This window comes from Fukomys damarensis, unplaced genomic scaffold, assembly GCF_012274545.1.
Source record: "Fukomys damarensis isolate Sample0158 unplaced genomic scaffold, DMR_v1.0_HiC HiC_scaffold_4, whole genome shotgun sequence".
NCBI classification, from domain to species: domain Eukaryota; kingdom Metazoa; phylum Chordata; class Mammalia; order Rodentia; family Bathyergidae; genus Fukomys; species Fukomys damarensis.
The window spans coordinates 59,077,157-59,104,691 of record NW_022900916.1 but is presented as its reverse complement, the minus strand read 5'-3'; the positions used below and the strand labels follow the sequence as shown (position 1 = coordinate 59,104,691).

The 27,535-nt window shown below is 40.0% G+C and overlaps 1 protein-coding gene across 2 annotated transcripts in view; it reads right to left on the bottom strand.

The window, feature by feature from the left end:
• Positions 1-27,535, bottom strand: part of Slc25a13 (solute carrier family 25 member 13) — a 198,168-nt gene that overhangs the window by 54,143 nt on the left and 116,490 nt on the right. For both annotated transcript variants that reach the window (XM_010603394.2, XM_010603396.3), the window contains 8 exons: positions 22,124-22,270; positions 19,909-20,047; positions 19,070-19,163; positions 18,778-18,862; positions 15,118-15,205; positions 14,392-14,550; positions 2,397-2,449; positions 973-1,053 (listed from right to left, as the gene is read on the bottom strand). In XM_010603394.2, the coding sequence (XP_010601696.2) occupies positions 973-1,053; positions 2,397-2,449; positions 14,392-14,550; positions 15,118-15,205; positions 18,778-18,862; positions 19,070-19,163; positions 19,909-20,047; positions 22,124-22,270 (846 nt within the window). The remainder of the gene's footprint in view (positions 1-972; positions 1,054-2,396; positions 2,450-14,391; positions 14,551-15,117; positions 15,206-18,777; positions 18,863-19,069; positions 19,164-19,908; positions 20,048-22,123; positions 22,271-27,535) is intronic.

Sequence of the window (27,535 nt, the reverse complement as noted above, 5' to 3'; positions counted from 1 at the left end):
TCACAAGTCAAGACTTCTCAGCCTCTGCTAAGATCAAGGAACACACCATTCAATGTTGAACAGGACAATAACTGCTTTCCACACAAATATTTAATATTCTGAAGTATTTGCCAAACTTTGAACTGAATAATTTTCAAGTAAAAGAAGTTATTTTATTAATTAGATTTCCTACCCAAAACAAGACAATTATAAAACAGAAAAATTTGACCTCTTTCTTAGAACAGATACATAAGGTGAAGTAGAAAATAAACCAATGTTGTATTACCTGAGTGATCAAAGCCTGTTTATTTAACCAACCTGATCTTTGAATAGCACCAGCGTTTCTATAAGAGTTTAATTTACTCAAAGTATTTACATTCACATGAACAAACTGGTACATGAGATAAAGTGAGACACAATGTTTTGCCGAGCTACAGAACAAGATGCAGGCTGTTCATCCATGTCGAGAAGCAATCAGTCTACGCACTTTCGACAAAGCAGTGCACCTTCAGCCAGCTGTTTCGCAGCATCCCTCATTCAGAAGCATTGGGAGATTGCTGTTTGCAGCCACCTTTACGGAAAAGCAAAGCAGAGAGCTACGGCTGCCGACTCGATGCTACAAAGCATAGCTCCTGACCCAGCAGAGGGTGCCACGAGCAAAGAAGATACTACACGCACGAATTAACTTTAGAGAAGGCAACGAAAAGTTTTCAAAAGCCAAGTGCTTCTGCCACAAAGGACTTCTTCTGCAGAAGCAACAGGGAGCGATGATGCAGGAACAGGCATACCGCAGCAGGCAGTAAGATCGGAAACATTTACCCTTCCTCCTCGGGCTCGGCTGCCTGGCTAGGAAAGCGGAGGTGCCCTAGCAGACTCTCCCTGTGTACAGGATCTGTGATTAGACAGAGGCCTTAGTCCACACCTGCTGACCACGGCAGTGGAATGTACGTGAAACAAATCCATCCGATGTAGAGATCAGCAAAAGGTACTTACGCAGCCTCCAGCAAGAATTTCTGCTGCAAACGGGATCGAACCATCTTTGTGCATGAATTTGTCCCGCACAAAATCATTCACCTTAAAGAAAAATATTTACAGAAGATGATGAAAATGATAAAGTCATTATAAAGATATAAATTATAAAGAAAGTCATTATCTTCCAACATCTTATTTGTCTTTTACATAAATTGAAAGATCTAAAAATCATTTGAGACAGGCAGTCAGTAGCATATAGTTGTTTTAGAGGTAAAACATATTGCATACAAATATCTCTGACGTTGCAGGGAGGAAAATTAAAAGGAATTCAAATAAGTCCTGCAGTTGCAATAGCATGAAAGGGGAGATAGAGTGATTGGAGGGACAAAATAAAAACATTCATTCTATAATTTAAAAACAGTTTTACAAGATTGATTAAAAATCACTTTCAGTCTTCTAACAAGATTTAATCTAAAGTAGCACTCTCATTGAGACCAATTTGTGCAAATTTTTCAGTTCAGTGGAAATTCAGTGTCTAAAAATTCCTCAAGGATTCTCAAAGAACATCAATTACATTAATTAATTAAGTCTAATATTCTCAAAGTGAAATGTGCTGCAAGCAATTTCAAGGAACAATGCTAAGTTTTTTGGCAGATACAGGCCAGAGCATCTTAACTATCTCAAAGACAGATCACAAAATGGTATAAGAAAAATTTCATGGACAATGCTAATAGCCCAGTAGTTTAAGTTTCTTGGGCTTTATGGTCTTAGAAACACACAGTTATCTATCCCTTCCACAAATCCTTGAACAAGGGTACCGATCGTCTCTCAACTTGAGCCAGGCAGGCCCTTGGCAAACAGTCTGATGAAGCATCAATTTCAACTAGAACACAGAGCCCTCACTATTTGGCTTTGGCAACTGCTTACAGAACACATCATAAATGTACAATCTAGAAATGGCAGGTGTAACTGAATGAGTCCATGTATTGAATTCTGATTTGAATTCTGTATTGAAAATCTGATTGTGAATTCTGGTTCTCCTGCTCATGAATTATGTGACCGCAGGCAGGCTACTTAAATCCTGTAGGCCTTACTTTCCTTATGTGGTCACAGTGGATCACACTGCTTAAAATTAAAACAATATGAAAAGACACATGTCAGGTCTCTAATATGGCAGGTAACAAATGATATTTCACTGCAGCAGCTATGATGATGAAATCATGATGGCAGCAACCACCAACAATCTTCTCAAGTTTATCATCACATTTTCAGATATTCCATGTTAAACGGGGAATAATGAAAAGCTGTGTGTGGCTAGAGCCTTACCATCCAATTAATAGCACCTCTGAGTAACCACAGACTTGCTTCCTCACAGAAGAATGCCTGCTAGATTCCTGAGTATATGCAAATTCCCTCCTTGAGAAGCACCAACTCAAAAGACTTACTGTAAGTTTTATGGCCTTCTCTGGGGCAACTCCTAATAGCTGAGGCAACAGACCTAAAAATCAACAAGAAGCAGAAGTATATTAAATAAATTAGCATTAACTAAACAAATCAACAGCTCTGCAGAGGGGATCACCACTTAAAAACTGGGGCAATCTTTGCTGCAATTTTCTGCTATTACCTTTAATGAGAATACTTGAAATGGAATGCTAAAGCACTAACTTCTAACAGCCACATCAGACCGAAGAAATTCCCTTTCACATTCTGGGAAGTTTGCACGTTGTGTAAACCAACAGTGTTAGTGATACAGGAAATCTCATTTACTTCAGGAGAAGTCTGTACCTTCCCTCCTTCCTGCCTCCGAGGTCAGTGGACATACGTCGTACATTTTTTGTAATTCTCATTTTTCCAAATACTCATAGCTCAGCCATTCGGTCACTGAACCATGACTTCGTGACCAGCTTAGGACTCCAAGTAGGATTATGCTCTCCACATGTCTCACACAGAAAGAGACGCCTTCCGGGGGAGGTGACAATTGGAGAAAGATCCATTTCGAGAAGGGGAACAGTACAAGGAAAGGAGCAGAGAAGTAATCCTGGTGTGTCTGAGTGAGGGAGAGCAGCACAGGTGGGTGCCAGATGCTTTAGCCACAGAAGAGGCCAGGATCCTGAGCCTGATTTAGTCTCAGTTAGATGAGAAGTAATTAGAGGGTTTTAACCAAGACAGCAATGTGCTAATGTATACTTTTATAGGGCCATTCTGGCTGCTGTGTGGAAAAGAGATAGGATATCCAGATTCTGTGTGTGTGTGTGTGTGTGTGTGTGTGTGTGTGTGTGTGTGTGTACCAGTATGTGACCTTGTTTATGTTGTATCTCAGGAAGGAAGATAGCTGGGGTTGAACCAAAGGGCTCAGTTTTTAGCATGAACTGGGCAGAGATCAGGAAGAATGATAAAAAAAACAGCTTAGGGGTGACAAGTAAAGACATGGCTAGCTGAGTGAGATACAAGAAAGGTGTAGCCTTTGACAGGAAAGGGCCACTTTTATTTATTTGTTTGCTTGTTTATTTATTTATTTATATGGCGGTACCAGGGATCAAACTCAGGACTTTGTGCTTGGGAGGCAGGCAGAAGCACCACTGAGCTAAATCCTTGGCCCAAAGGCCACTTTTTAAAAAAGGCAGTTAACAGTAGTGAGCCTAAATATCTAAGCTAAAAATTTTCACTTGTTCTAAGAAAGAAAATAAATGAAAATCAAAGACAACTGTCTTCGAGAATCAGACATGAAGCTAACCCTGAGGGTATCAGTATATCATACCCATGCATGCTGATGTCCTGGGGAGGGGCTTCATAGCATCATCTTTTGTCAACAGGTACAATTTTTGCATTCACTTACACAGAGGGTCCACTTGTTGCCTCTTGAGTGACCACCCTTACCCACACATCATGTTGGAGAAGCGGCCTGAGAACAGTCACTGGGTATGAGCTGCATGTACCTCACCTATAGGTGTGTTTGACTGTATAGTCTTGCAAAGACAGGGATCTTGGCTTTTATGCCATCGTAGGAATCTGTGCTAGCTGTGAGAGTCTCCATCCTGAAGACAAGACCCATGCATCCAATCCATTGAGGTCCCTAGTGCTGACATACCAAGTAACAGTTTTCATTGTTGTTGCACTGTTGATAGCCTCACAATAAAGGAATGTTTCTTTTTGTTCTTGGCTAAATAGTCCAAGATAGCTTCATGTTTTAGGGGAAAAAAGCAACAGTCCATATCACTGTAAAACTAAATGATAATGAGGATTCTAGTGTGAATGACAATTTTAAAAACATCTATATAATGTTTATTATGTTCCAGGCACTATTTTAAAGGCTTTATTTATTTATTTATTTATTTTACTTTTCAGTTATGTAACTTTATTAAACCATTTAATCCTCATAACTGTGCTAAGGAAAGGAAACGGAGGCATACAGAAATTAAGTAATTTGTTCTAAGTTACCTAGTAACTGGTAAATAGTGAAACTGGGATTTCAAATCTAAGCTCTTCTATTTGCGAGTTCATACCCTTAGACACCCTTCAACCCTGTGAACAGTTAATATGCACTTCCTACCCAGCCTCAATTATTCACTTATGTAACCTGCCTGGATCCTATAAGCTTCAGAGGTTGCAACTCCTTGTCTAGGTGGCTATATTTTCAGGTCCTGCTTCATCTTGGACAATGGGAAGACACCTAAAAGAAATGCAACCACTGAGTCCAGCACGGGAACCCGGTAGCCTGGCACCAAAAGTGGAGCCAGCCAACCAGGATACCACTTCAGAAGCACAACTGAGAATCCTCTGAGGCAATGGAGCTGGTCAGCACAGCGGTACTAACTGAGAAGATGTAACGAGTGAAGCAGGAAAAGGACCAGCTGCAAGCTAATATGTGCAAAAATAAGTATGTGCCAAAGTCACAAAGAAGCAGAATAAGCGAAAGAGGGTTGGTGAAGAGGAGAAAAAGAATGGGGTCACCAACTGGCAAATGGACAACCCATGAAAAGGTACGGGCTGGCTCTGACTACCTTCTGGTCTCCCTGAGCCAAGCCCCAGGGTAACTTGTGTCCTTGGTTCCCCATGAGATTTCTGCCTTTTACTTTCAGGATTTCACACCAAAAGCCTCCCTTGTGTGCCTGCCAGCTTGAGTGAGTACTGTGCTCTTTCTCTTTTTTTTTTGGTACCAGGGATTGAACTCGGGACCTTGTGCTTATAAGGCCGGCAGCAGTTCCAATGAGCTAAATCCCCAGCCCACATGCTCTTTCTAATCTAAGTGAGCCAAGGCAGCACATGGGGAAAGCAGCAATGGGAACCACCAGGACAAAGCAAGTGCTTTCATTCAAAGCAAGCATTCTTACCCCTTCATGTGCACTCATCAGTCTTTTAAGAAGTTACCTATGAGATGAAAGATTTAGTATCCAATGAAGATATGTTAATTTCTATTAGTTAAAAAACAGGCAAAAGCTGTATGAAATACAACTTAATATCTGAAATCTATATTTTACTTTCTGTATTCAGATCAAGAGCCAAAAATGTTTAAATATTTACTTGTTGGATACATTTTTCTCATCACTAAGTAACTGACCCAAACCATGGGTGAGTTGAAAGCACTATGATTTAAATGATGATCTCTTGTCTCTGTAACCACTCTTTGACAGACTTTTTAAATGACTAATAAAAAACAGCCCAAAGAGCTAAGTGACTCCAGTGTTAGAAACAATCACTTCAGCAAAACTTACAACCTACTGAAATTTTTCTCACTATAAATTTAGTAATGCCTTGTGAACAGCAGAAAACAAAATGAACATGTCCTATCTTTAAGACATAAACGAGGGCAACAAATATTTATTCATGGAACAAACATTCATCAAACGTGCAGCTGGTATTAAAATGAACACAATAAGATGGGTGTCTCTTCCTCAAAAATTCTGTTTAGAGGAAAAATCAACCCTAACTGTCTTTATATACCAGAAAGGAGACAGAACACCTGAAAACATCCTGTTGAGTACCAGAGCCCAGAAGCATCAAAGTACTAGGAGCATACAATGGAGAGAACCAGTCATCCTGCCTTGGTGTTACTAAGTAAGCAGAGGTTCCCCGGCGACAAGAGAGGAACAGAATGAAGGGAACTGTGGTCCAGGGAGAGAGGATGATGTGTAAAGGCAACAAATCTCAAGATGATGGCACATTCAGAGTCAGGGCAAGGTCACTGGAGGCTGTGATGAGATCACAGAAGAACTTGTAATATATGGTAATGGTATCACTTGGGGCACTTACTAAACACTAGGTACTAAATCAGTGTGTTTTATGTAAATTAACATTAATCTACACAACAGCCTACATGGTACATGGTTTTTGTTTTTTATTTTGAGACAGAGTATGGTATGTAGCCCATGTTGGCTTTGAACTCATGATCCTTCTACCTCAGCCTCCCAAATGCTAGGATTACCAGGCCTGTACCCTCCATGCCAGCAGTGTATAATATTTTTGTCTCCATCGATTGATAAATAAACTGAGGCTGACTTCAAAGAAGCTGCCGAAGGTCACCAAGTTATTAGATAGGCAATGGATTCAACCAGTCTGGTTCCAGCCTCTGTGCTCTTACTTGGTAAGGTACAGTCCTTTTTTCAAAGCTGGACTACAGTAAGGTGCAAGGACAAATTCATTTGGTTGACACATGGAATAATTTTTAAGTAAAAAGTAAGGTTCAAAAAGTAAAAAAATTTTAGAGGCAGTTGAGTAACACTTGGCAAGGGCAGAGACCCAAGGCAAGAAGAGCAATTATGAGATTAAAGTAATATGATCAGAGGTTATAAGTTTCATTCTATTAAATGAAGAACTTCAACCCTGTAAGAATAAAACCAAAGTACACGTCCATTCCTAAGGTCTGGGCCAGATGTTGGCACTCAAAGGCCACGCTTAAGTACTCTTGTGGCAATCACCTTGGCTAAATAGAAAAACAGCTGGCTGTGGGTTACAAGCTGAGGCCCACTACAGATGAGGCCTTGATACCATCAGTTTGGGCAAATGCTCTTCAGGACGTGGCATGATCTGTGGGCAATTAAAAAAAAAAAACTTGCAGAGGAGGCAATTCCAGTAACTGCTTATACCTCGACCTAAGAGGTAGCCAAGTAACAAGGCTTAGCAAGGCCTAGAGCCCCTACTCTAGTTAAGGTACATCACAGCCACTTCTCAGTTTCCAGGGCATATATGTTTGACATCTGGGTAACTCAGCAGAAATATCAGGTTTGTAATCTAAGATGTTTCTGTTGGGTCCTGGAAATTCATTTTAACCATTCAAAACAGAGACGATGTGTGTGTTGTTTCCAACTTGTCAAAACAGCAGTCCATTTTCCAACTGCCTCAAATGAAATTTATTAGTGTGGTTAGTTTTCTAATCTTTTCTTTTGAGTTCAGCTCCATCAGCACATGTGGCAATGCTTCTGTGGCAAATTTTATTCTCCCAAAAGGTTGCTAATGCGAGAAAAGATTTACAGGGTACAGTATTAATACAGTATTTTGTCTTCAAATTTCACAGGTAGGAGATATAAATCACACTGTTCCTCCTGAATCCAGTTCCTTGTGCAACCCAATAAGAACTAAGCTGGGAATGTGGAAGCCCACATTCGGAAGACTTCAACTTCAGTGTCAGCATCCCAGAAAGAGGCTCCTGCAAGCAATGTGCTAGGTTAGAGGGCTACTATGTTATTCTTGACCTAAGCCCCTTTTAGAAATATAATTCTAGATTTCAGAGCTGTGAGGAACCATGAAAGAAACTCATAAAAGCTATTTACTTCCTGGCAGCAAAACGAACAGCTTGGGCATGTGCTTAGGAGGTAGACGAACCTGAGCTGAAACCTTAGGTTTGCCATCTTCCCTGATGAGTGGCACTGGCTAAGATACTCTATGACTTTGGGTTTTTCACTGCTAAAACAAAAGTGCTGATTACTATCTGCTGGTTTATTTTTATAATCCAATGAGTAAAGTTATACAAAGCCAGATACTCATTACCTGATTTTATGTATCCAGAACAGGTAATATTTCTTCCTCCCTATCTTTTCAAGATATATCCTTGATTCTTTTCTTGTTTACAAGAGGCAAATAAGCCTGAATGTTCACAGTGCAGTATTAGGTAAGGAATAAGGTGTTGCCCCCATGACATTAACCTATCCTTAGAAGAGCTGTCCCCAGACAGGGAAGGCACATCTGGTCTCAGAGTTATCTAGGGGCCCTGCTTCTGCAGGCAAAGATAAGGAATTAGCACAGACCTAACAACACATCTCCAACTGTTTCTAAGCTAAAATAAAAATCTTTAGTTAAAAATTTAAACATTTCTCAACCTTAGCTGATAAATAACTTTTAACAACATAATTTCTATGGGGTACAGAAGAGGTGAATTATTAAAAGCACAGGTCTGGAGCCTGGCTGCTAGGTTTGAATTCTCACTTTGTTCTTTATGACCTATGTAATTGCTAACAAGTTACTCAATCTCTTTGTATCTTAGTTTCTATACCTGTAGCATGGGAATAATCATAGCACCATCTCATGGGGTAAATGTGAAGATGAAATGATTGAACAGAGGTAAATCCTTCAGAACGGGGCCATAACACAACAGCATGTACTGCAGAAATGGGCTTTGCTACTGTTTATGTTAATGTTTATCTTCATCAATATCACCACCATCATTATTGTGAATTATTCTTCCCCCTCCTTCATGGAAATCAATATGGGGGTTAAACAGTTTGCCTCGTAGTCACCAGCTAGCTATTGAGATCTACTACTCTTCTCATACCAGGCTTTTCTGTCCCCAGTGTTTAACTTTTCCCGCTAGTTCACTTACTACACCAACTTCCTTCTCTGCCTCACAAAGCATCTCTTCCACACTAGACTATTCTAAAATTTTCTTCTTGGACCCTAACTCTTGTGGCCAGCACCCTACACTGACTGGAACCTTCATGTAGCAAAAGGAAGGTGGCCTCACTAGGCATCGATATCCTGCCTCTCCTGCTCAGTCTCCAGCTCCTGCCTAGTAGGCTCTTTTGGAAAGCTGTGATCAGAAACCAGCTGATGGTCCACACACAACTATAGCTGCACACAGGTGTTGTTGCAAAAGAACACACTAGACATGACAAGCAGTATAACAGAGACTGTGGACTTCTAATAAGGGTAAAACTAAAAAACTAAGACAAAAGGAAGTTCAAGAGTGGCCAGCACAGCACTGAAAAAAATAGAGAGCACATACAGCAGGGCCAAAGACATTCAGGTAAGAGATAAGCAGCAGAATTTGGTAAGAGAGATTCATCCACAAAATAGCCATTGTCGCATAAGTAAAGCCACAGCCAGCACACTGTTCTGATACCTCGCTTCCATCCAGCAGCAACCCCTACTATGCTCAATTCTTACCCTCTTGACCTCACTATCGAGGCTACTATACTTGCCAGTCTTTGCTGAGAGACTTCCTTGCTTTCAACATCAGATTAACCTTTATTCTGGAGCTATCAGCACTCTGAGTGCCCTACCCTGTAGCTTTTATTCTTGCTCCTCTTTCCATGCCTGTCTCTCTTCACTTGATCAAGCACCCTTTTCTCCCTCCTCCTCCTCCTCTCCCTACCCCACCTCCTCGTCTGTCTGCTTTTCATTAATGTTGCCCCCAGACCTAAGGGCGACATACACCTTCCCAACTGTATGTACTATCCCATTTCAAAGCCCTTATTGCAGTCCAGTTGCACAAAGGCTCTCTGGGCTGGTACCCAAGGTGGTGAAATAGTGGACCTGGGGAAAGAGCATAGGTACAAGGGTGGCCATGAAAATTTCATTACTCAAAACAACCCATTCTGCACTCACTAAAAGCCTTGCTGCACAAGGGTAGACTCATGTGTCATGGCAGTTCACAGACTAACTGTGATTTGTTCTAGGGTGTGTATGTTCATAAGGAATGCAAAGCAGAACCCATTTTATTTTGGGGCTAAGACTTATCAATCTATTTTTATCCACAAGAATTATGCAAGAAGGAATTTTACTCCTTTCTATGGCACCCCTTATCATCAGAAGAGACTCGGCTTAACCTAGCCAGCTGCCTGATAAAACTCTTCCCTGGAATACACACAGTTTAATGGCTTCCTGAGATATCACCACAGCATCCTCTAGATGTCACCTTGGGAACGTTCCAGAGGGGAGAATGACTGTTTCACACTAGACAGACACGTTCAGAACTGCAAACCCCTGTCAGGGTGGGCTGATGATGTGGTGACAAAGACTGACAAGGAAGCACTGCTCTGAACTAGCTTTAATCCATGACATTATCTAATGTCTCTTTCTAGGAAAGCTTTCTTATGGATTCTCCTACCAACAGAAACAAAAATGTTCCTATACAAGTATTTCTGACGGACCTTGACTTCTTTGGAATGCACACCCTTCTCAAAGATCCTCTCAAAACATTTTCTAAATTCTAAGGCTGCTCATCTCATCACCTGAGGCATCTGAGAGAAGAGGACATTGTAAAGTTTAAAAGCAGAAGTGAGTTATTCCTGAACATGAGGCCATTTACCCAACCATTCCTCTTAGACGAGCCCAGTGCACAGCAGACCACGACTGACTCATCTGCTCCTGCAGTTCACTCAAACCAAATGAGCTGTCAGGTAAATTCATTGTGGGTTTTGAACAGCTGAGTGAATTAAATTGGCCTGGTGACAGGAGGAAACAGAAGCTTTATAAAAGTATTTTTATAAGTGACTTCAGGTAGTGCTGGATCATCTCAAGTACAGTAGCATTTCTTGAAACACTACAAACTTCACCTGGGGGCCAAATTTTCATAAATTAGCTGCCCCCAAAACAATCTGGGAAAATCAGTCATTTTCTTGTACAGAAAGTGCTCTGTGTTATAGAGAAAATCTATAGATCGAGTGTCCTGAGATTTTTAAGGAGACTGTATGCAAAATATAATGGTCCTGGAACCTACACAGAGACCAGAGACCAGGAGATAACGACTAACTGGCTCCCAGGGTTACGGTTTCTGGTGACTCTACTGCTGCAGTCTTCACGCCTACGGAGTCAGTGTGGGACAGTGGGCGGGGATTCAGATGTGCTCCCTGCTTACCGATGGACACTTCCAGGACTGTGTGCAGATGCTGGCAGCTGCCACAGAAAGCAAAAGCAAAACAGTGTGTCCTGAAGTACTGAATGAATTCTTCAGAAATGATTTTCTTTTTCAGTTCTACAGGAAACTACTTGTTAGGCACAAAAACAGCTTCTTGAATTCTGATTTTAAGAGACAGACAGTATGACAGAGAGATAGTTACAACCTTGTAATAAGAACTCATGTTGCAAAAGCACCTTCTTTCAGAGTCATTCAACAACTTTTTAAAAAGTACTGTACACACAAAGGTAATTTTAAATAGGGGAGAGACCTCATTTCAGCAACATTCCATAATGAGCCTATTCAGGGAATAGGAGCAATTATATATGTCTTGATGGAGGAAAAATTATATGTGATGCAAAAATTTTAAACTATGAAAAAATGCTCAATATTTTGAAACATGTTTATAAATTAGGAAATGTATTTCAACATCTTAAATATTGCTAGGTGAAGCGATAACTGTAGCAAGTTTATATTCTCAAAATTTAAATTTAACTGTTTTCCCTTAGAAAGTTACAATTTTGAAACAATAAAATTATATTTAATGAGAAATGTACAAAGAATCACAAGCAGTTATTTTATATCACTGTAAACAAGTTATAATACTGAGTCTCTGAAATATTTCAGGTCTGTTTTACTTCTGTTATTATTTACGTTAAACAACGGTTTAAATGATCCTTTCCAAGGAGTCGCGTCTATCTCCATCTTTCTCCCTCTTGCCCAATGATCAGTATTTACAGACATGCTGTTGCATACAATTAATGATTAGGTACAAGAAACTAAAGGAAACTGGTCCCAGACCAATCAAGAAGAGCAGTAAGTCATTTTCCAGGCGAGACTGTACATCTTTTTAAAAAAAAAACTTGAACTGTCCATCATCTCTTTGCTCTCAAGATCCAAATTACAGATCGAAACTGAGCAAGAGTTTTACAGTAAATCTTTGTTAAAATCTTCTGCAAGAGAAAGGAAGAACTGGTAAAGAAATGAACATAGGTGACTCCCAGAGCTAATCTTCTTACATGCACAGTCTACCTGTCATCCTGACAGACAGCTCCATCCCCTGCCCTGAGGGTCCAGGCACTCTAAGCAGGTTGGAAAAACTGCTGTTTTATAAACTAGTGCTGAGAGTGAGCCTCTGTCTCTAATGTGCCAGCTCACTTCCCCTTCCTGCGAGGCTAAAAGCAGCAGCTCCCATCTTACACATGCAGTAACAGCCAAAGATAAAACCCTCTCTTCCAGCCCACATTAGCTCAGCACTCAGTACTCAAGTGCACTTTGACTTCTTCTGTCTATGGGTTCAAAAGGAAAAGTCAAAGAGAAATCTAGATATAACCAAGAATCAGGATTTACCAGGTGTGGTCAGATAGCAAAGAGAAGGGATTACAAATGAAAAACAAACCATGTTAACACAAGCAAACTGAAGACATTTAGCAGCATTAGGAGAGGTTATCAGAATTCTAAATGCACTTGTGACATTTATTCCAATACCCACAAAAAAAAAAAAAAGGTCCATAAAAATGGTAGAAGCAACATCAAGGCTCAAATATCTGTCTAAACTAGAGGTTCAAAGTTCTCCTTTCAAAAAACCACCCACATGAACAGGTAAGGTGGCCACTTTTGTGCAACTCACTGCAGAGGGAACTGTGACATTAACCTTGTACCACTTGGGAGCCATTTCATTTGGGAGGCTGTTGTCATGGGAAGGGGATGGGTATTTCACATGGAAGGTGGTGACCCTGCAGGGTCATCATCAATCACCTGGGGTCACAGACCTTCCAAACTGTGAGAAGAGGCAGGGGGCCAGCAAAGGAAGGCAGAGAAAAGATCAAAAGGCCTTTGATGAGGGTTATCTATGTATATAATAGGACCTACAAAATGGAACTTCTCTGCAGTTGAATACCTCTGGCTATTGAGGTTTTTGTTTAACTTGGGTGCTTACTTTGGAGACTAGAGTCAGCAGATGGCAGGATAGGCTCGGTTTACAAGGCTGCTAGTGTCACCATTCACTTCAGCGGACAGAGTACTAAGCATTGTTTCCGTCTTCAAGAGCAAGCTCCAGTAGGGAGTGGGAAGAAAACCTGCAGTTGGCCAAATGGCAAAGCAGACTGGTGTGAGCCTCCTTGTAATTCTGGACATTACCTGCTACAAATGCACTTTGTACAAAGCAAGCATGAAAAGAGACTGGGAAATCAAAGTGTGTCTCCACAAGCCAACACCAACAGAAAGCAGAGCATCTGTGGCCATTGTCTTTGTTCCTGTTACCACTGCTTAATAAACCCTTAGGTGAATAAAGGAGCTCAAGACATGGGATGACCTGGTTGGAGTGCTATGTGAATCAGTCCATTGTATACAGAGTCAGAGGAAGAAAAGAGGCAACTTTAATTCAGGTAGGAAAAGAGGCCTCCACCGAACCCTTGGTCATCTGCATGACTTTTGTGGTACAGAGTTCCCAACATCCATGATAGGTACTTCTCTCTCTCAGGCACAGAAAGAGATTAACAACAATAAAACAATTATAATAATATACGATAATTGAGATTATGTGATTGTGTGCTCTTCACCCTTCTTCTGAAAGGATGAGAGATGATATAAACCCATGTGAGGAGGAGAGAGAAGGACATGGGCCCTCTAGTGTAAAATTAGGCTACCACCTCTACAATGCATTAGGAGGAGGATCTTTTGCTTCCTTTTAGAGGAGAAAAGTGGAAGATACAGTAAGTCCACAACTTACAAATAATCAAATTGCGAACTTTCACAGGTGTACTAGGCAAGACCCACTTTGTCTGATTAGGAATGAATCCAACTTAGGAACATTTTGTCAGGACTGAACTCATTCATACGCCAGCGGCTTACTATATCATCGTACTTCTCAGACTAGTGCACAATTTACAAGTTACGAATTGTTTATATCTGGAATTTTCAGATCATGGTTGACCATGAGTAGCTGAATCTATAAAAACTGAAACCGCAGGTAAGACCATTATACATTCTGGGAGAAGCATGAATCCTGAGCAGAGTTTGTCCTGTCTGTCCCTAGAATACCTTTCTATACTTGCTGGTGAGTGCGATACTTTAAGAACACAATGAACATTCTAAATCCTCACTGATGATGTTTATAAAAATAATTATGTTAAGAAATAAAAATGGCTTTCAGATTATGGGCTGTTTGGATTAGACATGCCTTACATGCCTCCAGCTTATTCCCACTAGCATGGAAAATTGAGTCTGCTGTATTTCCATTTTAACAGTCTAATGCATCTCAGGTACCAAGATCAGAAACCAAACCTTTAGTTACGATTTCATTTTATATAAATTTAGCACATGGCACTAACCTCTGTACAGTCCAAAGAAGCCTTCATAGCGTAGCACTTTCTTAAAACAATCAAAGCTGTTTTTATACATGAGCTCTCCCACAAAAGAGCCAGTTGATCGCTGGTTCTGCATTCGAGTTTTCACAAGATCTATAGGATACACAGCCGTGGCTCCAACAGCTAAAATTAAATATCAACATTTCAGAGGGAAATGGACAAGGTCAAATGGAGGAAAAGAGGAAGATACAATCAAAGGCTCAGAAGAGATGCAAAATTCTCATGTACAGATTTTAAAATCATACTACCCTTAGTAAACCATTATGGAATTTCATTTAAGAATCCCCTGATAAAAGGATGTCACAGTTTAAATTAAAAGCATTATCACCAGAGCCTAACATCATCACTTTTCTTTTTTTTGGTACCGGGGATCAAACTCGGGTCCTTGTGCTTGCGCGGCAGGTGGCAGAATCACTGAGCTAAATCCCTGGCCCCCTAATCTCATTATTAACTTGTCTTTAGAAAGCCTGGCTGAAGATAAGTAAGAGAAAATTGCCATTTGTAAGACCCTGACTGTGTGGAGATATGGACAAAAACCTCATTTCCTCTGGTCCTTCTTCATAGATACAGACTGGTAACTGGCTTGCAAAACAAAGACAGAAAGCTCTGTCCTGTAATACTGCAGGTGGAAAGTGAGAAAAGACAGAAGGAATAATAAATACGACAAGTTTACTCTCAGCCCTGACTAACCTCCAGCAATGGAACCCAGACCAAACCTGTAGGCTGACTCCGCGATCTGTAGGAGAACTGGCCGAGCTGAATCACCCAGGGCCTTCTGCTTCGCACGCACACGATGTAGAGAAGGCAGGCAGGGGCAGAACAAAAAAGAACAGGCAGAAAAAAAAAACCAAGTACATATTATTTTAAAAATTCTTTACTGGGCTCTAAATCTGCGATACAAGCAAAATGTGAAAGAGGAAAGTAGGGTTAGATTCCTTAAGTACTTATTAATAAAAAGTTTTTTTTTAATTTTATTGAGTTTATTGGTACATTTTAGGGATAATAAAAAGTTTTTATTGCCCGGCCGGGTGTGGTGGCGCACACCTGTAATCCCAGCACTCGGGAAGCTGAGGCAGGAGGATTGCTGTTAGTTCAAGACCAGCCTGCACTACATAGTGAGTTCCAGGTCAGTCTCAACTATATAGTGAGACCCTGTCTCAAAAAACCAAAAAAAAAAAAAGTTTTTATTGCCCGGCCGGGTGTGGTGGCGCACACCTGTAATCCCAGCACTCGGGAAGCTGAGGCAGGAGGATTGCTGTTAGTTCAAGACCAGCCTGCACTACATAGTGAGTTCCAGGTCAGTCTCAACTATATAGTGAGACCCTGTCTCAAAAAACCAAAAAAAAAAAAAGTTTTTATTGCTATTAATGTTTAAGTCAAATTTGAATATAATCAGAGCATCTCCTACCAAAAATATTATGAACCTATTTCCAAATGTTCAACTCCCATTAGTGATCGAAGAGATGTAAATTTTAAAATACTCATGAGATAACTCTATTACTCTTTATTAATCACCTTGCCTGGTTTTTGATTTGTATTTTTTGTTTTTGTTTTAAATGGCAATACCTAGTCTGGCAAGGGTTGATTAAATACAAGCTTTCTCAAATTTGTCATTAAGCCCAGAGTAAGCTGAGGAAAATTTGGTAATACATTACCTAAATAAGTAAAATGTACATAACCCGAGCCTGCAATGGGTTTGCCTTGAATACACTAAAGTAGCTCAGGCTGGCCTCAAACTTGCAGTGTTCCTCTGGTTTCGGCCTCCTGAATGCTGGACAATGAGCATGTGCCACTATTTCTAGCTTAAAGTGGTATTGCTAAAGGGCAGCTGATGTTAGCAAAAATTTTTACAAGCTACCATATATGAAAACACAAGCTAAATAGAGCACAATGGGCAGTACAATTCTTTTTACCTTTTTAAGTGGTAATTTTTTAGAAAAATACTTTTTAAAGATTATGCACCATGGAGTCATTTTTTACTACACACACAAACACACAAACACAATTAATCCTAACATTTTGGTGCCCTTACTACCCAGAGATATGTGAAGCATTTATGGTGAGTGTAAGTAGGTGGCTGTATTAAAAGTGATTGTTACTTTTTCCTCTTCTTTGCCTATCTTTCCAAAATTCCTACGTTAGAACAGGTGATGGCTGTGTTGCTGTTCTTTTGACCTCTACTATCTTTAGTGTTTCTAAGACCAGAACACTTTAGAGTATTGCTCTTCTCTGCCTGCATAAATAAAACAGTAATTTTATGTCAGAGTTGTCAAATGAGGGTGACACTCAGTGCTTAATAAATACCTGTTGAATGAATAAATACATTCAATAAAATTTGTTTTTCAAAAGTCATGATAATTAAAATCAGTGAACAATGAAAATAATCACCAGCCCCAGCTATCAACCCACTGAATTTTAGTTGCTGTCACTAACACAATTCTAATACAATGAGATGATTTGGAATCTCCTTCAAAGACACCTGACTGAAAATAGCTTTACATAGGAATATGCATTTCTATGAATGTAAAACATTTCTTCTGCAAATTTCATGGGTTGTTTCCAATTCTGTCTGTGTACAGATGGAGATCAGTAGCATCTTCTTTGTGACAGACATATCCAAAAAGCATTATTTATACAGATAAAAATACGCAACACTTAGAAACAATCTGGCATCAAAATAATGAGTGAAAAATACTCTGAAAATAATGAGAGGAAGGAGCCTACCATTACCACTAATTCCTTATCTAAAGAAAAATTCCAGACTTTCATTTAACTTTTCAGAAGCAAGAAATGTTAGCATGTTCTTAAAATGACACGAGAGACTCCTCCTTCACTCCTCAGGGAGGACAAACGCTTCAAGGGCTGCACAGGGTTGGAACAGGCACCCTTGTCCACAGGTGGATGACCTCCTACACTTGAATCTGTTAGGCCCAGTGGGGTTTGTGCAGTAAAAAGCACACTATATTCCTGGAAGGCAGCTGTGAATTGCTCTAAACCTCTAAGCAGCAGCCAATCATTTCCTGCTGTAAATCTCATCAAACTAGCCTAACCCTTTCGTGGCCAGTATCAACAATCACCCATTACTCTCAAAAGCTGCAAAGGGCATAAATGGAAATGGTGCGGAGACTACTGCCAGCTGGAGAACAAGAGAGACCTAACACAGAAACTCTGTTTTTCTTAATCCTCAAATTTCTACAATAGTTGGTGTCATACAGACAAAGAGATAATCATCTCATAAGCATTGTTTAAAATCAAAGGGAGGGAAAGCAATGTTGCTTCCACCTCTGGACGTGATTATACAGTTCTTTCTCCTGCACTAAGGGAAATCGGCTTCCTCTTTTAACCACAGCCAGCTGGGTTCCAGAGGTGCCTCATTAGGATTTACTGAGCACACACCCACTGCTTTGACTTACATGCTACACACAAAACTTGCTGCTTCTTTTGGGTGGGAAGGAGCTAAAAGGAGGGTCCTGGCTCCCAGCCTGACAGTCCTAAAAATGTAGCCTGCATCAACCCATTGTGGTCAAACTGGCGTCTCTGTACAGACCCAGAGCCCCAAGCCAAAAACAGTGAGGTCTCAGAGGATTCAGAGATGGCTTTGCCTTAAAGGAGGTATTTTTCTAAAAACGACACTCTGTCTGTGAGAGGATTTATTTTACAAATGCCGTGCAAATGCTGCACACGTTATGAAGGCTTTTCTTCTCTACTCCTGACCAATGGAGAGTCGAGCAAGAGTTAAATGAGGAGGTTCCGTGTCTTAAGTTTCTGACTCCCATAACTTCAAGAGATTGGTTTCTGTTAACCATAAAATAAAATTTAACATTCCTAAAATTGTTTCCACATAACTTATGAATCTTTTCATAGAGAAAATAGGTCTAAAAGCCTTCAAACTACGACTCCAGACTAAACAAAATTATCTCATTTTGATATTCAGAAAAACAGAAGGCATGGCACTCAGACAACGTGCTGACAGAGCCCCACTCAACACAGCAGAGATGGCTTGCATTTAGCAACACACAGAGGCTGCAGGGACAGTGACATCAACCCAGGGACTCTTTCCACACCCAACACGAGACTTTGGGGAGAAGAATCAATCTACACATTTTGGGAGTGCTTGGCTCCCAGTGCATGAGAAAATCAACCTATCTATGAAAGAAAGAAACAAATGCCAGTATCTGTTCATCAGAAGGTCTCTAAGTAACTTCTTTTCTGCCCTCTGAAAATTATCTGGATTTCGGTAGTAGATGGAAAAATGTAAGTCAGATACCAATACCAGGAGGACAAATGCAAGTAAAAAGGAGGTGTCTCCCTAAGGGAAGATCAGGGTACAAATCTAGTCCCTTCACTCACCTGCCTCTGGGCCTCAGCCAAGTTGAAGGGCAGAGTTCCCTCTTCCAGGGGAGCAATTCGCTCGATATCTGCTAAAGTCATTCGTCTGGAGGGAAAACAAGCACAAGCAGCAACAAAATACCAGTTTATTAAATTTACATTATGGAATTTTGAAAAGTCCATTTTACTGTTTCCCATATTTTAGTACAGCCTTCAGTTGCCTTCGTTTTCTCCTCATTGTTGCCCTCCTCCCACCCCTACTGCCAAGCCTCCTTTTATTAAGCTAATTAAAAAAAAAAAAAAGCCAACTTACCCCCTTGGCTCATATAAGTCTGCTAACTGAAACAAGATGTCTACTTCCATGGGTGTAACCTGACCAAATTTCTGGGCTGCCAGAACAAACTCCTCTGTATGGAAAAAAGTTAAAAGGAAAGGATTCAAGAAGGAATAGCATTAAATTTAGCATTAATTCAAGGCACTGGAATAAGTGAACATCACAAAACTTTATTATCAGTCACAGAACTCAAGGCAATCCAAACAAGGTGAGAATTTCTGTAGTTCTTTTATTCGCTTGGAAGAACAGACAGACTATTTTCTCCAACATTCAGCTTAAAAGTTCAGTGTCATTTGAATAAATGACACAGGATGTCACTCAAATGTCAGATAAAGGAAAATGAGTAAACAAGCGTATATGAAACTTCTATACACATAGGTCCCAAGAGGTTTTATTAAGTAGAATTCCTAAGTGAATCTCTCTGTTTTAAGAAAAAAAATCTCATTAAAAAATAATACAGTATCTTATTGTGGTTCATAAAATCAATTTACACAGTCTCCAATACAAGTCTGTTGGGTTCCTCATGTACTTCTGAAGGCCACTTTAGAGACTGTCAATTGAGCTCAAGTTCTAGCAAGGTCTGAAAATATTTCGGAAACTACATGTTTTTCGAATTCGAATACTGTCTTTGTTTTATTTAAAACTTAGTGAGGATTGTTTTGTTTGCTTTTGTTTGTCTGATCATAGGATGTACGACACACATACCATATAGTTAATATGTGTGAGTGTGAATGAAAAATCTGTAACATAAACTCCTGGTTGTCTCCTTCATTCCCCAAGATACTCTCAGGCAAGAATTCCAATATTTTCTCACTCACCCTTGGTCACTTCTACATCTTTCCTGTTGCCAGCCAAAGTGCTGTAGATCTTTCTAATGAGTTCCATGTTGTTAAGAAGTGAATTAAATCCATTAAAATAGGAGAAGCTAACTTGATGGGATGTAGTACCTCCAGCAGCCTCGGGAAGTTGAAAATAAGAGAGAGAAGAGAAACAAAAAATGTATAGGTGAAGATGATGCAGAAGTACATATTATATCTAATGCTAGTTTGGAAGTAATCAAGAATGTATGTATAAGAAGACATGACCATTAAATTTTTTGTTTCACATTAAAATAAAAGAAAGCTATAAATATTTCCCAAAAGTAACTAAAACTAATCATGACCAGAACCTGTACCTTCTCCCAGAAAACTAAATAAATACATGTGTAGGACTTTAACAAGATCAGTAGTAATAAGTTCAAATTTCAATTGGAAATGTTTTATAAGTTGGTTTATTTCATCTAATGAACACATCTTACAGGCTTCTACATACAAAACTATATTTTACACATGCGCACATACACACACGTGCTATACATGTGAAAGTGTGCATCGATGCACCCATACTGTGAAAGTGGCCAATCTAATATTAATAGCAAGAATTGTCAAATTACTTATAACCGGCAATAAATAATCATTTAAGTATAGACTTTACTTTGGTGGGATTTTTAACAAATAAGCATATTATGGTAACAATATGAGATCTCATACGCTTGAATGGAGGGTAAGACTGGTGGGGATTCTATTAATCAAAATTTTTAAGAAGCCATATTTCTTACATGGGGACAAGGGAAAGAGACAAAATGTCCATTCTGAATGAAACTTCATTTTGGGGTTTCAAAATCTATCTCTCCCTAACAACGCAAAATATTTTCATTAGGAAAACACTTCTTCATAAGGTAACAACCACATAAATCTTCACTTAGTAATCATATAAAATAGCTGACATGATGTAGCATGGAGTAGGAAGAGGCGGCCAGGAAAAGGAGTTAGATTAACACTGTGCCAGAGAGGGAAAGGTCAGGTCTGAAAGCCACTCTATAGAAGATGCAACACAAAATAAAGCAGGGCAGGGGTGAGTTCCTAAGCGTGGTAAGAAACCTGTATGACATTGAAAACACTCAGTCTTAGAAGCCTGGAATTAATAAAAACGAAAGCTATCACTGGCAAGTGGTTCCCAAATCTGAGTGATCATCAGAATCATCTATAATCTTTCCAAAAGGTCTAAGAGCTCATTACCTATAGGCAGTAAAGTCCAAGCCCAGAACAGATCTACTGTCTGTATTCTTAAGAATTGCTGTGATTCTGGTGCTCCATAACCAGGGCTTGGGAATCACGCTGCAGATGGTGCTGGGCAGACCACCCCAGGGCCTCTGAGGAAGGGCAATGGCTGGATACCCTCTGGGAGGGAAGCTTCATGATGCAAGACAGCATGGTTCTGCCTGTCACAACAGCCATGGCAGCGTCAATAAGCTTCAATAAGTGAGCAAATCTAAAGTTTCGGTTTGATCACTACTGTAATGAACAATAAATGTGTGTGCTCCTTAAAGAAGAAGATTGATGTTTCATATATCTCAAAATATGAGGCCGAATCAACATGTAATCATTAATTTATTTTTCTTTTCTTCTTTAACCAGTTAATATAATCAGCCTTCTATATCTGCTGGTTCCACACCCATGGGTTTAATTCAATCAACCACAGATTGAAAAGATTCTGGGGAAAAATTACCTGTGTATTGAACAAATACTCTCCCCTTTTTATTCCCTAAGCAATACAGCATAACTACTAATTAATTATATTTACAATGTATTAGGTATTACAAGTAATCTAAAGATGATTTAAGGTTATCAATGAGTAGGTTATAGGCAAAGACTATGTCATTTTATATAAGTGCATTGAGCAGCACTGATTTGTATGTATGTGTGTGCAGGGGAAGGGGTGTTTGTAGAAGCAGCCCCCCCACAGACACGGTACACTTTTGTAAAATATTCCATATACTCCAGACATTAAATTAACCTAGCCACTAAAACTAGCCAAAACATACTTTCTGCTTGTGAGTTTGGTAAAAAATGCAATCAGGATAAGAAAATATTAGTGTTTTAAACAGAAAAAAAAAACCCTATATAATTTATAAGAATTGTTCTTTATATTCTTATTTACTTAGCTTAAACCAAGTAGAACAAATTACTTCCTTAGGGCCAAGTTACAACTTACAGCCACTAGACATTCTTCTACAAATGGTGTCAAGACATGGGGGCGGATGGTGACCATGATGTCTCGGAAGTCAATGGCTGTGACTCTTCCAGTCTTGGCACTGTCACGCTGCACAAAAGCTTGCTTTGCGTGCTCCAGCTGTATTTCCTACAAATAGAGAAGGTGAAATAAGTAAAATTTTTTTTTTACTTAATTACAACTGACTGCTCATTTTCAAAACTAGGCTAAAGAAATATAGATTATATCTTGATTCAACAAGCCCCACCTGTTAGTTTATGAAGGACCCCAAACTACTATCTCCTTCCAGAGAGAACTTTGGTCAAATCAGTGAACATCTGTTGAGAAAATACACCTCTCTTTAAATTTCCAACCCAGGAAACCAAACTGCTTCCATTCTGTGCTACAATCTGATGCACAAAGGAAAAGAAAACTGGAATAAAGTTTGGTAGGTTCAAGGATCTGGCCACATCCAGCTGAGATAAAGCAGGTGAAAGGAAAAAGCATGCAGGAACATTATGCTCTAAGGAAGAGCAGTTCCAAACCACAATCTGGTACCCAAAATGATGTGACAGATTAACAGGCGGTCTTTTCTGAAATATGCTATTCCTGTAACAAAGCGTTTCTCAGCCTGGCACTGCTGAATGACATTTTGCACAGGTCAAGCCTGCTATGAGAGGCTGTCCTGTGCATCCCCTCACCTCTTCCCACTAGATGCATATGACATTCAAAAATAACTCCAGAGAGAACCATATGTCTTGGTTGAGAACTACTGCTCTAGAATAAGGAGCTGGACGATATGTGGGTCAGAGGCAGCAAAACTGTGGGAGTATCTCTGAATACAGATGTAATTCATAGGCTCTAAAGTAAGAACATGTAATCATAGATCTCTGTGACTATTCCCAGGGTATACGAGCAGACACAAAACAAAACTTAGCTTCCCGTTGAAACTCACTGTGCACCACAGGGCAGAAGCATCCTCTCTGCAGAGAGCATGTCTGCATCTTTCCCAGGACATTCTGCCTCCCTTCCAAATAGGCCCTGAGAGAGAAAGCTAATTTGTATGCAATTAAAAAGTATCACTGGAGTGGCTCTCAAGGATTTCAAAGTATTTAAATGAAATTAGTTTTTATTAGAAGATATTAAGGAATTAATTTTAACTTTGATGAGACAATAACTTATACATGTATAAGGATTAATTGTCCTTATGAATGAGTGCAAACTAAAGCATAAGAGAAATGATGTGCTCTAAAGTACTCTAGCTCCCTTTTCTTGCTCCAGACAGGTGGGAAGATGGAAAAGCTTGACAAAATGTTGAAAAACACTGAAGCTAAATAAAGCGTAAATGGTGAGGCACTATACTGTACTTCTCTCCACTCTTTTGTAGTTTGAAATTGTGCATATTACAAGACTAAAGGAAAACACTAACTAAAAATCAGAGCCTACTTGAAGTCTCTGTATTAGAGCACCTGTCCTGCAGCCTCACTGGAAGGGGAAAATCTTTCTAGAGTAGGCCGACTTCCCCCTTGAATGGGAGGTGTCAGGCAGCCCTCTGCCCTGGGGTCTGGCCACGATGCTTCTGAGACAAAGTGCTCACTGCCAAGTCCCTGAGGATTCCTTGTTAACTCAAGGCTTGACTTACACATTCAAATCTCCCACTATTATCTGCAATGTACCCTGTGAGTGTCTCATAAAGGCCACAAAATTACACATCTCTAAGCCTGCTGTTCCAATGTCTCCCACCTGACACTCAAAGTGGGTCCCTATTTTACATTTAAAGCTTAGTTATTTCCAAGGTGGTTTTCTGGTCACTTAAAAAGCTGTCATTTTCAATTCTGTAAGCTTCCTTTTCCCCAAGGGTAAACTTGTTACCAAACTACATCTCTTGGGCCTCTGAAAGTTCCCTCAAAGCATCTTTTCCTTTTTACCCAGTGCTACTGGTTCAGGACCTGTTTATACCTTACCTAAATTACCAGTATGGCCTCAAATGTCAGCCTGGGGCTTTCTCTAAGAGCAGCCTGCCTTCTGTGCATCAAAAGTCACCTTTCAGAATCACAGACTCCACCTCTACTTCTCTGTGCAGAAAGCTCTGGAGGGCCTTCATTTTGAGACCCACCTGCAAGGTAGGCGACTCGAGGCCCTATAGGAACTACTCTTAGTCTGTCTCCCACCACCCACCTCATGCCCAGTCCCGCTCCCACACATACATTAAAGACAACAAAGCCTTGCAAATCAGTGACCTGAGTTCATGTGACACCCTTCAAAATCTTCATATAAGACCTGTCTTATTCCATCTTGCATTAGAATCTGTTGTTGATGTTCTTGTCATCCCACTGTCTTTGCCAAGGAATAGACATTCTGTCTTGTCTATGCTTATCTCACTTATGCTGCTGGGCAGAATGCTGTAGGTATAACCAGCACTCACATGACAGACATGACAGGTAGTCTGTAAGACCAACTCTATAAACAAATCACAACCTACTGAACCAAACAGGGTTCTCTGTATGAATGCCTCCAATTCAAGAGGGAAAGAACCAACTGTTAAACACCCTATAGTGAAAAATGAGCACAGTATGTATTCAACTGAAAGTAAATGAACACAGTCTCCTCCCAACTGCTAGGCCCACTGCTTCAGCTATCATAAGCCAAGATTACTCTTCACAACAGTAGAGGGAATGTTCAGTCATTTATCATTTTCCCAAGTTTATAAACTCAGAGTTACAGGGATCTTCAGAACACCAAACACCGAAACAAGCATTCCTTACCCACTCCATCTCCTCAGAAAGCAGGAAGCCAGAACGCTCAGACCAGCCTACCTAGAATGCCACACTGCAGAGAGGATGTCGGAGGGGCCACTGCTCACGCTGAAGGGGAGGTACTGTGATGGGGACAGGGCGGGTACTACATATTCCTGTGCCTACACTGCATCTTCTTTTAGAAAATTGAGATTCAATCTTGCTGTGTAGCCCAGGCTGGCCTTGAACTCATGATCTATCTGTCTCAGCTTCCCATGTGCGGGAGCACAGGTGTGGACCACTACATCCAACCTGCCTACACTTTTCTTTTTTTTTTCTTTTTTTTTTTTTTTTTTTTTTTTTTGGTACTGGAAATCAAACTCGGGTCCTTGCACTTGCAAGGCAGGTTACCAGAACCACTGAGCCTTGCTTACACTTTTCTGATTAAAGTATTTACCAGGTGGGACCCCATGATCACGCAATAAAAAAGCAGTTTTCACCCTGATGATGAATAACTGGAGAATATATTTCCAAAAGCTCTTAAAAATTGGAGATATTAAACTCCACACAGAAGAACACCCTGGACTTACAGAGTTCTCTCAATAGTAGGAGAGAGTTAAAATATTCAGTTAGTTGCTTCCAAACCTTACAGCAGATTACTGAAGATACAGGTTTTACTATCTTCTGTGGCTTGCTAATTATGTCATGGTCCTTTCTTCCTTTGGGTGAAGAAATGAAACTGTTAGCACCACTAATACAACTGCCATGATAACTTGTTACACAACACACACTGTCCTAAAGTGCTTTATAAAAATCAACTCATTTCATGCTCACAGCAAGCCTGTGTGGTAAGTTTGATCATTAACCTCTCTGTATCCACTGGGGAAGCTAGTGCCCTCACTAACTGCCCACACTGCATGGGAGGATTTGACACTTAGGATTCCATAGACCTGCAGAAAGATAGAACATGAATTTGCTTTTAAATTACTCTTAGTGTTCTCTAGATTTTGCTATTGCTTCTTTGCATGGGAATACCATGACATTTCCTAAAAGTTTTCCATTAAAGCAAAAACCTATTCACCTAGATCACCAGGTTCCTTCTACTAACAGTTGCAGAGAAGATGGAGGAGAAACCAAATCTAACTGACTTTCTCTGGTCCTTATGTATATTTTGCTCTTTCCCTCAGTCTCAAAAGACTGAGAGACTGAGAAAAACACAGAGGCCCATGGAGCTAACAGTTCAGTAACTCTAAATATTTAATACAAAAGTGTGTTGTTTTCCACATAAATTTCCAGGCCCACTATTCATGGAACAGTGAATTAAAGTCAAAGCTCTACTGGCACCTTCATAGCTGTTTAAGAAAAGTCAAATGTTTATACAGGGGGCCACTAAAAGATGGATGGCTTCTAGATGTGTACCCAGAAGGGCTGAAACTGGGACCAGCAACTTTTAGTGCAAAGTAATACAGCATATGTAAAATAACACTCATTTGCTAAGCAAAGGGATCAGAAAGGATAAACAATGCATGGGGGACAGGAAAACAATGGGAGAAGCAACTGTTACATGCAAGTATTTAAAAGTTCAAAAACTATACGGTAAAAAAAACTATAAGGTAAAAAATATGGTAGGCTGCCTCTCCTCGTTTCTTTAAAAAAAATTCAATGGAAAGGAAGTACTGGGGCCAGGTTTTTGCACAATATATGGACATATTTAACCTATCAAATTATGAAGTAATTAAATGGGTTCCTTTGCAGAATCACAGGTTCCATGTCACTGGAAATGTTTATTCAACCAGGGACTAAGGGGCATATGTCAAAGATGTCCTTTGCCTTTAGCAGCAGGGTACAGAAGCACTGTGTTCTGACAATGGCAGCATGAAATGTGGGACGGGGATGATGGTGCAATCATGCGCTTGACCAGGAAGAACTCATGGGATTGTGTTTGAGTCTCGGGCTGCAGCTCTTCCTTCATAAAGCAGGCATATCCACACTTGCCAGAAGGGCTGAGGGTCATGCATAATAGGCATTTAATAAGCGGTAGTTTTCATTTTTTTCAAGGTGCAGGGTTTTACAAACCTAAAACTCCTTTCCAATATGGAAAAGCCGTTCTGCGGAGTCAATGTGAACTAGCCACAGGGACAGAAAGATCAACAGTTGAAGGCTTAAACACTTACGTAGGCCTGAAGCTACTCCAAAATTTTCAAAGACAGCCTTTTATTTAGACCTCCCAATAACTCTGAGAATGAATTATCATTATCTTTACAAAGAGACACCTGTAGCTAAGGTTACATAATTGTCCCAAAGTCACACAGCATATTAGTAGTAGAGTTGAGAGCCATACTGGGACTGTCTGATACCAGAATTGAGATTTTTCACTGCTGACTTAGGCTGCCTAGGGCAAAATCATAAATAAAAGGATCAAAAGTACATTTGGATAAAAACAGGAAGAGAAAATTCAAGATAAATTCTGGTGATAAGTTAAATACTATAAAAAAAAATGGAGACAGATATATCTTAAAAGAATTCTCATTTTGGATGATGGGGGAGATAGGAGAATCTACCACAAAGTAAAATACTTAAGGGAAAAGAGATGAAGTGGTTGACCACAATGAGAAACCTAGATTGAGCTGAGTTTAAGTTATAAACAAAGGTTAAGCTCTTCACAAAAGAAGGCTAGAGG